General features: G+C 34.6%; 1 protein-coding gene across 1 annotated transcript; it reads right to left on the bottom strand.

Moving 5' to 3' along the window:
* Positions 1-831: 831 nt before the first annotated feature.
* zgc:92744 (uncharacterized protein LOC436846 homolog) lies at positions 832-10,519 on the bottom strand. Its single transcript, XM_056471106.1, has 3 exons — positions 10,302-10,519; positions 10,000-10,075; positions 832-1,544 (listed from the first exon to the last, which is right to left on the bottom strand). The coding sequence occupies exons 1-3, from the start codon at positions 10,380-10,382 to the stop codon at positions 1,504-1,506; spliced, it is 198 nt and encodes a 65-aa protein (XP_056327081.1). The 5' UTR covers positions 10,383-10,519; the 3' UTR covers positions 832-1,503.
* Between the last annotated feature and the right edge of the window lie 2,409 nt (positions 10,520-12,928).

Genomic DNA, 12,928 nt, shown 5'->3' with positions numbered 1-12,928 from the left:
TCAGATTAACGTTTTATCTCTAATCGTTTAGTTTTATGGCAGGTTGCTATAAAATATGCAGGATAATGTACACATAGACAGGGACGGACTTAACAAGTGAGGTAAGCAGACGTTTATGGCCCCAGGGTTTTAGGGGACTGCACACAATGCCATGAAGCCTATAGATCATATAACTTTTTTTATTGATTTTCTATCAAATGCTGTAAAATCCGTCTATAACCATTATGATTTTAAGATTATTACTTCTTTTCAAAATCGGGGCCCCCATGTAGTGGAAAATTCCTTTTGTACTGCACATGCAAATCACAAATATGGCTAATTAACTTCACATAGTTTGTGAACTTGTTTTGTGTGTCTGAATTGATTGTATATAATTTAACATCAAGAAGATAAAGTTTCCACTTAAAATATATTTTTAACATGTGGTTTATTCACTACAAAATATCTACAGAGAAAAATATAGAAAAAGAAAATGTTTAGAGTTTCTATGCTAGAGCCCCCATACCTGGAATTGCTTATGGCCCCCAAATTACCAAGTCCGCCCCTGCATGTAGATGGTTGTTTCCACAGAATAAAGCTCTTCAGTCGGACTTAATTCCGCAAAAATGACAAAAAGGTATGTTTTGATGCTGGTCTTGCTAGTATTAATGCTGGTACCAGTAAGAACAGCAATGAAAGCAACAAGACCAGCATCAAAACAGCTTTCCAGCATATGCTGTGTTTTTTACAGCAGAGAGAAAAATCTTGATTGGAACACATCAGATTAACGTTAGCTTCATAATACAGTTTTTTTATACTTGTTGGTCAAAACAAAATAAACAACACTTTCCGTTTCCTCTTTTGAAACATTTTATTTTCGTCCAGCTCTGTTCCTCTTCCTCTTCACTCCATTACGCTATCATGACATTTATAGCATCTGAAAAAGCTGCATCGCTAAGCCTCGCTGCATTATGGTCAACAGCACCGCAATGACAAGAATATGTGCCAGAGAACTTGATTATTTAGGCCAAAGTTACTGGAAGGAAAGCAGCAGCAGTTAAATTACAAAGACTAGACATAGAAGAGAGGTAATACAGTTTTTGAAAAACGTTTGTGATTTAGATGAATTGGCTGGCGTTTCATTCGTAACGCTTCATCCTGTGCAAAGTAGAAAATAGCTGGCTGTTTCTGGATCTCCAAAAAGCAAACACTAACATTTTTTTTGCACAATAATTTCAGGAATGAACGAGAAGTCAGGGATTAGGAATCACCTCGCTCTTTGCAACATGTTAAGATTTTTACATTAGATCAGAGTAGATTGACAGACGATCACGTTACAATTGATCGGAATGTTATTATGGCTTTCTGATTTGTCTTCATTATAAAGGCACCAGAGAGGAATGACAGGATTGTTGCACCTCAAAGAAGAGAAATCGATTTTTAAAAAATATCAACACAAAGCCTTTATGTGGGGCTCCTTGGCAAAATCAGGCGAAAGAACTGGCGAAAGGTCACTGGTCCTGTTCACATGCCCATTCGAATGCTCTGGATGATCTGGAATATTGCTGAGAGAAAAAAAAAGAAAGGGAAAAAAACAGTGAGTCCCAGCATGACATTAGATAGCCTACGTTACAGCCTTGGAAAAGTGGAGGAGGAAAAATTAGTTCAAGGTTTAGAACAACAAATGCCAGCTTTCCCATCCACTTTATTTAGCAAAGCTCTTTTATGTGAATGTTTTAGGACTCTGAGTTGATTTACCGCTATGGGTATTGGGTAAATGACTAGGAATAATATTAGACTGTATATGGCTAAACTACTAGTCTTAGAAATATAAACCAGTGCTTTTATGACAATACATTAAAATAATATGATAATGGGGAATGCCCACCCCTCACTGATAAAGGTCCAGAATTTGTCCTATACATGAGCTCTTGTGTTTGACTGCTATGCCATCATAAATAGTGAAAATAACCCAAAGGCTTTAAGACCAATTGCAATGTTCTGTTGGCCGTCTCTTCAGCATGACTTCAGCTAACCGGCTTTGGTCAATGCTAACAAATATTTTAATTTTATAATCTGACGTAAGAGAAGTCATCTTTCACGTCTGTATTGTTTTTAAATAGAGAACATATTTTACAAGTAACTTTTAATCTAAATCTTGAAGCTTGTTCTTGAAACAAAAATGACCATTAAAAAGGTGAAGCACCAAAAGCAGACCATATTAAATTAATTTGAATATATTTTGGCTATTTTTGTCACCCATGAATTTTCAAATAAACTTTTTTTTTTTTACAAAAGAGGCTAGAAACATTGTGAAGCTCTACATTATTATTATTATTATTATTATTATGGATATCCCGATCAGGTTTTTTTTTGCCCTGGAGTCCGAGTCATTTGATTAAGTATCTACCGATACCTCATCCGATACTTCTATAATACATAAAAAAGAATAAAGAAGAGGGAAGAAACAGATCCAGGATTTCCTTATGTTTATTTAATTCATCTTATTGTAACATTCAGCAACTTTGTTAACAGAGCACTTCTGTGAGGTAATAAATAACAAATTCTTCACTTTTCGACTTTAGTGCAACAGTAAACATAAAGAAAATCTAATATAAAACACAAACAGCACCTCAACTTAAAATACCCGGCAGGCAATCCAAAGTTTGCATATCTCACAGTTTGCTATGGCAATGCTGTCATCATCAACTTTATAATACATCCGGATCGCAGACGTACACATGCTCTCCGCTTCAAGCTGCTTTCGTTTTTTATTTTGCCGGCATTTAACCAATCTCTGCAACAAAGTGATGTCATGCTGCATGACTTCACACAGAAACAGCAACGCAAGAAAGAGGTCCAACTCTGTGTGACCGCCTAACTAGATGTGTTAAAAAATGTTTTATATATATATATATATATATATATATATATATATATATATATATATATATATATATATATATATATATCAAGAGTCCTGAGCGGGAGGTAACATCCGAGTCTGAAACCACGTGATCGGGCCCGATTTCCGATCATGTGATTGGATCATCGGACATCCCTAATTATTATGTTTTAATTATTTTTTATTTAAAATGGCCAAATTCAGATCGAAGACAGTTGAATATTGCTAGCCATTTTGTTATTTGCCTAATAAATGACAATAGGCCACAGCTTTTAATTAAAAACCTTACACCAGATTCCCATTTGTTTTCTATAGGTTGTAATAAATTTGTATTTTAAAAATAAGTATTTTTTTCATATTTCTTTATTCTAAATCTTTAGGAAATATTTTTGGTACATCAAAAAGTGTGGTGATGACCATCCAACTAGCTAAACTAGCAAAAAAAAAAAAAAAAAAACAGCTTAAAATGTCACTAAAATGCAGTATTTAAATCTCGTAATTGATTAGAAATTGAGGCGTATCCACTAATTGTGAAAAAAAAGAACCACCCCTTTCATTAGACTGGCTACAGGCCTGATACAATAACCCTTTGTATTATCAGATCTGTTTTAATGACTTGACGCATTTAAAGGAATATTTCATTAAAAATTTTAAATGAGTCAATTTACTCCCTCTAAATTAGTGTGGTCACGATACTGGAATTCGATACCAATCGGTATAAAAAACTAAAACGTCCATTTCCTGCTAACATTTGAGCACATTCTTAAACGGCGCTGATTTGCCATTGTGTTCATGTGCTTAACAGAAATGACTGTGATTGGTCGTGAAGGTTATCGGTTCTCATTGCTGTTTACTGTGTGTAACAACAGATACAGGGACACTGGAGAATTTTAAAGCCGCTAAGATCAGCTGGTCTGTTTATAAGCTGACATATGAGCACTCCGCTGATGAATCGACTGATCTTCACGGCTTTAAAACACTCCAGTGTCCCTGTATCTGTGGTTACACTCAGTAAACAGCGGTGAGTGCGGTGAACTGATGAAAATATTTAACAAATCTCTAACTATCTATGTCTGTAGTAGAAAAAACAAACACTATGAAGGTCAATGGTTACAGGTTTAGTATTTTTCTAAATTTCTTCTTTTGAGTTCAACAGAAAAATGATAACTCAAACAGGTTTGTGACAACCAGTGTCACTACTGTACTTAAGCACACATTTTAAGTATCTGTACTGTACTATATAAAAGTATATGCATTTTAAAATACTTTTACTTCACTATATGCAAAAACAAAATGTATTAAATGTAGCAGAGTAAAAAGTTATTAATCGAGTGGAGAAATTGAAAGACAAGATAGTGGCTTTTAATTCATGACTAATTGAATTTTAAACGGGTTCAGTGCAGTTGGACTGGTATCGGTTCATAAGTAAACAGCTCACTGATTCAAATGATTCATTCAGAGTGAGTCTCCGGTAACCTGTTACTAAAGTAAATTAAATATAATGTACTTTTAAACTTTGACTCAAGTAATGCTTAAAGGAATAATTTATACTTCTGCTGTAAATAATATTTTATTATGGTTTCTGTACTTTTACTCCTTATTTGTGTGCTCCCTCCACCACTGGTGATAAGTGAATAAGTAAATGACAGAATTTGTTTTTTGGGTAAACTACGCTCAAATTATTTGAACTGTTTGTTCAAACTATTTGAAAATGAGCTTTTTTGGGGACAATTTAGCTGTTTTATGTTCAATCCACTTAAATTTGTAAAAACTGATCATTTAAAGAGCCCATATTATGGGTTTTTGAAAATGCCCTTCCATGTAGTGTGTAACACAGCTCTAAGTGAAGTGAAATATCCAGCTAAGGCTTAAATCTGTAAGTGTACAGTGTTTAAAATTATTGATTCATCTATAAAAGAGTCGACTCATAGTGCTTCAAACGAGTCGTCTTGATAACGAGTCATTAGGTGTTTCGCGATGACGTGGCTACGAAACAAGCCTCGCCAGTAGTTACGCGCGCAAACCCGGGAGATTTGAAACCTGCGGCCCCGCCCACTAACACAGAAAAAACACTAGACACACACACACAGACGCCGCCGGTCGAATGAAGTCACGCTGTGCTCAGATGGATAATATTGACAGTCTCTACCCAAAGATGAAACTGTGAAGAGTCAGTGGTTGAGGTTTATTCACCAGTGTAAGTAAGTGCAATTAAAATTGTTGCCTCGTTTACTCTAGCTTGCAAATTATGTATTTATTGTGTTTTGTTACTTGTTAACCTGGTACAGTACACGCGGTTACTCTTTATATTCTCTTATCGCATGTAAGCCACGTTGAAAACGCGACACGTGCCGCTTTGTTTACGGATTTAACGTTAAATGCTTTTGTGAGCTCGCGTTCCACTGCCGTTTGTCGTTGCTATGGCCATCGTAAGCTAGACAGGACCGCTCTCCCTAGTTCTTCTGAGGAGCGTTGTGTGTGTGTGTGTGTGTGTGTGTGTGTGTGTGTGAGAGAGAGAGAGAGAGAGAGAGAGAGAGAGAAAAAGAGCAGGTAGAGTGTGTGACGGCTAGGAGACTCGCGTGGATCTCCCCAGTTCTTCTGAGGAGGGTTGTGTGTGTGTGAAAAAAGCCTTACACTATGAAGCGTGTGTGCACTGTGAATACTTTTATATTGTTGATTATCTGCTGGGCATTTCACTCTGTCTCGTGCTGAAGCCTGTCACTGTCAACCAATCGCAGCAGGCTGTCATCGGTCCAATCAGCGCAGATTAGCTTCGCGCTGAGGAGGGGGTTGGGAACAAATGAATCGCTGAACGATTCATATGGGAGTCGCTGGGATAATTAGGTAAAAATAAATGCAGATTATAAGACCATCAAAGTGTTTTTTGACCTTGCATGCATATTAGACTGTTGTTGGAGACCCTTACAACCTAAATATGACCCTATTTCATGTATAATATGGGCTCTTTAACTTAATTTATTCATGTTGCCCGAACAAAAATCGATTGTGTGGGACCCAGCATTTTCTACAGCGAATGAACTAGCAACTTACAATAGCTGCAGGGTACACCATTTCACATAAAAAATAAGGCAAATAAATGTATTCTTTATTATCTTTTCTCTCAGGAAAGTCATGCAAACTACCTGCATTTCCCCTAAAAGTGTCAATTCATACAGGAGAGACGTGCACTTTCTGGATTAAATCAGATAAAAGACTGCCAAATCACTGAAAGCACAAACGTTAGGGCAAGCAAACAGAGCAAGATGACCAGAGAAAATGTCATTCATTCAATGCAAACAGACTCTCAAAAGATAATGGGTAAAATCCTGCTGGAGCTGGCAGAAACAAATGAACATGTGCCACGTCAAATCTAGATGGATCGGTTTATGACACAGTCAAAAAGATCATATTAGGCCATATCCTAAAATCCCTGATGCATTGAATAATAAAAACCAGCTGGCAGGGAGATAAAGTACTTTTTCCGGTAGTACACAAAGGGGTAGTTCACCCAAAATTGACAAACTATCAACCGAGATGTAGGTGACTTTAAGCAGAAGATTAAATATGATTTTTAGCTTAAACTATGGTCATTGGCATTTCATGAAATAAAATAATAATCAATAATCTGAATTTATTTTGTCAAAAAAAAAAAGCTTATTGAACTAAATTATTTCAATACCCATGCCAATACAAAAGAGATGCGTGCATTTAGTCAGTAAAGCCAGTTCTGTAAATAGCATTAATGCTTTCCAATGCATACGCTGTGCTTTCCATCAAGGAAACCCAGGGTGTGTAAATATAATTGGGTAAACTGGCAGCGTGCTGGTTATAAAGAACAAAACAAAGACAGATATTCTGACACAGAACACACATTTTTTAAAGGTGAATAATTGACTTTAGCATTGTTTTCAGATAAACAAGTATGTTCACTTGGCAAGTTACATAAATATCTGCAAACATACGGTATTTTTATGTTTCAGAAGCAACAAAAATTTGCATACAGCAAGTTTTTTTTTTTTTTTAGCTAAAACTGTGTTCACGTTCATAAAACTTTGTAATGCTATAAAAAATAATCTAGTTTCTGCTTTGGAATATGATTAATTTGCTATGTTTTAATTTAGCTTGTTTTAAGATAAAACTTACTTTTGACAAATAGTTTCTAAAAACAAGACAAACATTTGTACTTCTTTAGAAAATGCATTATAGTGGATTGAACATAAAACAATTAAGTTGTCCCCCCCAAAAAAAACTTATTGTTGATTCTGCTCGTTTTAAATAAGTAGTTTGAACAAGCAGCTAAAAATAGCTGAGTGTAGAATCCTTCCTTAAAATTATTCAAGTTAAATCAACTCAATAAAGGGTTAAACTCAATTTTTAGTTTAATATGTTTACTTGAAGTCTGCTTAAAATTACCCTCATTCTCTCGTCAAGTTTTTTTTTTAATAGATTACAAATTTGACATGGTATGTGGCATATGTACTTTCCACCTGCTTTTTGTGCATACAACACACTTATAAATGAAGCCATTCATAAAATGTAAGTTCACAGCTACTGACACTTTGTTTTATTATGATAGTAATAATAATGAAAACCCAAACTAAATTAATCCTGATGTATTGTGCAAACCCATGGGTATCTTAAAAAGCACAATGATATAGGACAATGAAATGCAAGAAATGTAACATTATTTACCACATTATCACCTTTAATTCACAGCCTAGGCAAAATGCTTCACGACACACACTCAGCAGTACAAGCTTTTTGTCACATACTACATGTGATATATGTTGACACACAAACAAACCCACTCGAGCTGATGCTGAAATGCCCCGTATTATATATTATGAAAAGTTTATATTTTAGTCTGGGAGTCTCCAAGAACAGGTTGACATGCATGCAAAGTCTAAAACACACGTTCACTGTATTATAATATGCATTTATTTTTACCTTATTTGAATCCTGTAAAAGTCGCTCAATGAAACATTTTTACAAACCCCTTCTTTTGCAAAATGATCATTTGTGGTGATTGGTCCTGTGGTCTACCCCAGAGTTTCTCAAACCCAACCCTGGAGGGCTGCTGTCCTGCAAAGTTTAGCTCCAACCCAATCAGACACACATGAGCTAGCTAATCAAACTCTTACTAGGTTTTTTAGAAACATCTGTGCAGGTCTGTTGAGGCAAGTTGGAGGTAAAATCTGCAGGACACCGGCCCTCCACGACCAAGTTTGAAAACCCCTGCAGCATGTGCTTAAAAGGGAAAGTCCATCACAATTACTGGATTATGGCATATTAATAATATTATCAAGTAAAATAGTGGGAACAAATACAAAATAGTGAAGTTTGGGGTTTCTCTGCAGTGGAAAAAAGTTCAAAGCCTCTTCCTATTTTCGTTCACTTTGTTCTTTATAACAAAGTTTTATGAACGTGAACCGTTTTAGCTAAAAAAAATAAATAAAATAATAATAATAATACACAACTTAATTGTTTTATATTCAATCCACTTACATTTATAAAAACAATTAAGCTACACTGCAAAAATGCTTTTATACTTAGCGTTTTGTCTTGTTTCTAGTACAAATATCTAAAAATTCTTAAAATCAAGAAGCATTTTCTGGACAAGTACTATTTGTTTTCTTGTTTTAAGAAATGATGTCAAAATTAAGTAAGTTTTATCTTAAAATAAGCAAAATAATCTGCCAAATGAGGTAAGCAAATTAATATTCTTCCAAAGCAGAAAGACGACTTTTTTTTACTAGAAACAAAGAAACTAAGGAAGAAAAGCATTTTTTGTCCAGCAATTTTACAGTGTATGCAAAGTTTTATAAACCTGACCATGGGGCTTTAGCTAAAAATATATATATATATTTAATGCAAGTAACTTTGTTGTCTTCAGTAGGACATCTCAGACGGCCTAATTTGTTAGGATACATTAGTATAGCTGCGAAATTTCAGCTGGAATTTTTAGGCATGGCTGTTAGCAGTGTTATTCAGTGCTGTTTTGAGAGAAAAACTTGACTAGAGAATGAGAGCAGCCAGAAGTAGACTACAAGTAAACACATTTAACTTAAATTTTGAGTTTAACTGTTTATTGAGTTGATTTAACTTGAATATTATAGTTTTCAAAGGAATTTTTCTACACTCAAAAATGTTTTTGCTGCATGCAAGCTATTTATTAAAAATGAGCCAAATCAACAAAATTCTTGAGTTTTTTGGGTACAACTTAATTGTTTTACGTTCAATCTACTTACAATAATAAAAACAATTAAGCTACACTGCAAAAAATGCTTTACTTAGGGTTTGTCTTGTTTCAAATCCAAATATCTAAAGAATCTTATATCAAGAAGCGTTTTCTGAAGTACAAATGTGTGTTTTGTTTTTAGCAAAGATGTCAAAATCTAGTAAATTTATTTATTAATATTTTATTTATTAATCTTAAAACAAGATAAATAATCTGCCAAATAAGGTAAGCAAAGTAACCTTATTCCAAAGCAGAAACTTTTTTGGACTAGAAACAAGCAAAAACCCCAAGTTATAAAAGCATTATTTGCAGTGTAACTTAATTGATTTGTGTTGGGACAAAAACAAAGAAATTGTGTGGAACCCAGCATTTTTTAAAGCGTACGCAAAGTTTTATAAATGTGACCCCAAAGCTTTATCTAAAAAATTCAATGCAGGTAAATCTTGGTGTTCAGTAGGACATCTCAGATGGCCTAATTTGTTAGGATAAATTAGTATATGCGAAATTTCAGCTGGACATTTTTATCCAGAACTGTTAGCGGTGTTATTCGGTGCTGTTTTGAGAGAAGCAACACCTGCAGATCCACGTGTAGTTCCTCGTGAAAACAAGCAGATAACGTCACGCTATCAGTCCAGCCTTGTCCATGTAAATAAAGTGCATTACTAACGTTATCTCGGCCTTCACTGCAGAGCAAGGTTTCACAGTGTGCCAAAATTGAGTGGAGGTCAGCTTTGTCTACGTATTTTGGACTCCACGAAGAACCCATTACCAACTCGTATAACAAAATACTTTTGATATGATTCACTAAACTACTAGGCGTCATATGCTAATCTAGTATGTTAATAAATTTATGTATTGATAGCTCATAATAACTCACCTGAACCGCAAACAACAAAGACGAATAACGCCAAGAGCCACGGTCCCACCGAAACTTTATCCTCACTGACGTTCCTCTGTGTGCGAAATCACATTTAAACCAGTTATAACAGCTCATTTGTAGTAATGCTATGCGATATAGAGGCGAAAGCGAAAACATTAAATTATGATAACACAATTTCACTTCAGCCTACATTTAGATATGTTAATATTGCAGTTAAAAGCTTAACTTTACGCTAATACACTGCATTCCGTTGATTTAACGTTACGTTAGCCGTCGTGATGAAGACTTGTCAGTCATACCGACGATTTGACGTTTCCTCTCTGGGTGATGTTTTTGCTGTGTTTCTCGTTGGCCATACGGATCCTCTGCTTGGCGACCATGGTTGCAGATGCTGCTGGTGGTTTTAGAAAGTGAACTGGCGACAGCCAAAAATGTGACAAAACCCAAACTTGTGCTCAGGATGGAAGGGGAAAGCTACGTCGATTTTTGTCTACGTACTCAGAATGCAGGCTCCACCCACACCGGAAGTTCCACAATGGACTGATGTTGCTAGAAGGGATACAGCTGCAGCCCGAATTTAACGATAATTATTTATCAAATTATCAATATAATTGTGTTTTATTAACGTCTACCCCTAGTCCAACCCTAAATCTAAGCACCACAGTAATGTAAAAACAGTAATTATACCGAGTATTATTTAGATTATTTATTAAACTACCCATTAATTCTATTTTATTAACGTCTGTATCTACCCCAGCCCTAAACCCAATCATCACAGTAATGTAAAAATATTAATTATTAATGTACAGTGTCACAAAAATTATACTATATTGACGTGAGTATACGCAGCTGTATCCCTTCTAGACTTTACAATGGACCACCCAGCTTTTTGAAAAAGGCGGATGATAATACGAGGCTATAAACGTCCCATCAACGCAATATTTGCTAAATTTAGCTGTCAAATATGATCTAACGCTCTTACTTTGTGTTGTCAGACAGCTTGTAAGTAAGTATTGATAAACATTTTTAAGTCATTCAACCAATATGCAGTTTCAAGATATTAGCTTATGTAGCTAAGCGTCAAATATAATCATATTTTAATGTATTTATAATGTAAAAAAGATTACAAATATTAGCTATTATATATATCAAAGAATAGAATCCTTAAGTGTAAAAAAAAATCTAGTTTCTTTAATATGATTCAAGCAAAATTATATTCACCTCTGATGAATCATTATTATTCATTTTTTACCTATAAAATCATAACAGAACAGCAAATCATAATAGTAAAATGATTTCCGAAGGATCACGTGACATTGGACTGGAGTAATGATGATAAAAATTTTGAAAATTACATTTGAAATGACATTTAATAAGAAAAAAAAATTTTCATTAAAAATTGTAATATATTTGACAATGAACTGTTTTTACAGTATTTTTGGTCAAATAAATGCACCCTCTTTGAGCAGAATTAGCTTATTTTAAAACATTAACATATCTTACTGTTTCCAAGTAGACTAAGAATATAAATATAGTATTTTTTTAACTATTCACACATTTTTAACAAAATTTATTTACTTTCTTGATGCACTGTCCAGGTTTGTCACTTTTTTGTTGCATTTCCATTGTGGTCTGCTATTTTGCATGCATATGTGTTGTCAGACTGGGGATTTATGATTATTATTATTTTTTAGTTTGTTAGGGTTGTTCTGTTTGCATGTGTTTTGTTTACTTAACTCAACTCATAGATATTTATATCAGATGTCGCCTACGCTAATGTTGTCTATTGGAAGGAACCCGTCAATAGAGCCACCATTTTAGTACAGGGTAGCACTCCTTGGAATTGAATGTTGGACCAAGTTGCAGTGAGGGACTGGCCATCCAGAGCTAGAGATATACACATATATGCATATAACTATGATCGGGTGTTTTCACAGTGGCCAGTATACAAAAATTGTTTTAAATTACAAAAATTATAATTTTACATCAATTTTCTATATTGATGGATAGGCTAAATGACCACATGGGCATTGCTGACAAAGAGCGTGTGTTCGTGTGTATGTCAATGTATTTTCCTCCATCCCTTTTTATTTTGATCTAATCCATGTCCTGAAACAACCCCCCTCTCCAGCTTTCACTTCTAATGCTAACGGAGGGAGCAATTAGTTTGTGAATGAATCTCCGTTATGAAGTTTCTAGCACCGCAGCATCTTGTTGTCAAATTTCATTTACATTATTTGCTGATTTTATTCAACAAAACTAGCGTAAGCAAGGTATTTAGGGCAAGTTGGTGCTACTTTGCCTAATGGTCAGTGCAGTAAGAGACTGTATTATCATCAATACTTGTTTAGCACAAAAGTTCGTAACATACAAAAACGTAAAAAACTAAATCTTACCTATGAAATGTGATGCCTTTATGCTTTGTTTTCTTTGTTTGCTCTTTTACACCCGTATTGCAGCGCAAAAGTCCAGCATCTTCACATTGGCTTTAATCTTGACTAGTGCGGTTGAATGACATTTGTCCTGTGAGCACTGTACAAATGTGGTGGCACTATTGACGCATGCTCAGGTTCCGTATGCGATATCTAGTGTATATATCTATGACCTCAACTGTGCATTTGAGCTCTCTAGGCCACTATACTAAATCGCTGAACAATGAGACCACTCTCATTTATAGAGGCAGGAATACACAAGCACTTTTTCAACACACTTACAGAATATATATATATATATATATATATATATATATATATATATATATATATATATATATATATATATATATATATATATATATATATATATATATATATAATATTTGGGTGTAGAATTCAGTTTTCGGTGTTTTAAAAACTTGAGGGGAAACTGAGGGGAAAAGTATCATTTTAACTTAGCGTTAAGGCTTCATCCCAAAACTTTGTTAGTT

The sequence above is a fragment of the Danio aesculapii genome, chromosome 2 (assembly GCF_903798145.1).
Source record: "Danio aesculapii chromosome 2, fDanAes4.1, whole genome shotgun sequence".
In the NCBI taxonomy this organism is placed as follows: domain Eukaryota; kingdom Metazoa; phylum Chordata; class Actinopteri; order Cypriniformes; family Danionidae; genus Danio; species Danio aesculapii.
The sequence above is the reverse complement of the archived record's forward strand: the minus strand, read 5'-3'. Positions and strand labels throughout refer to the sequence as shown.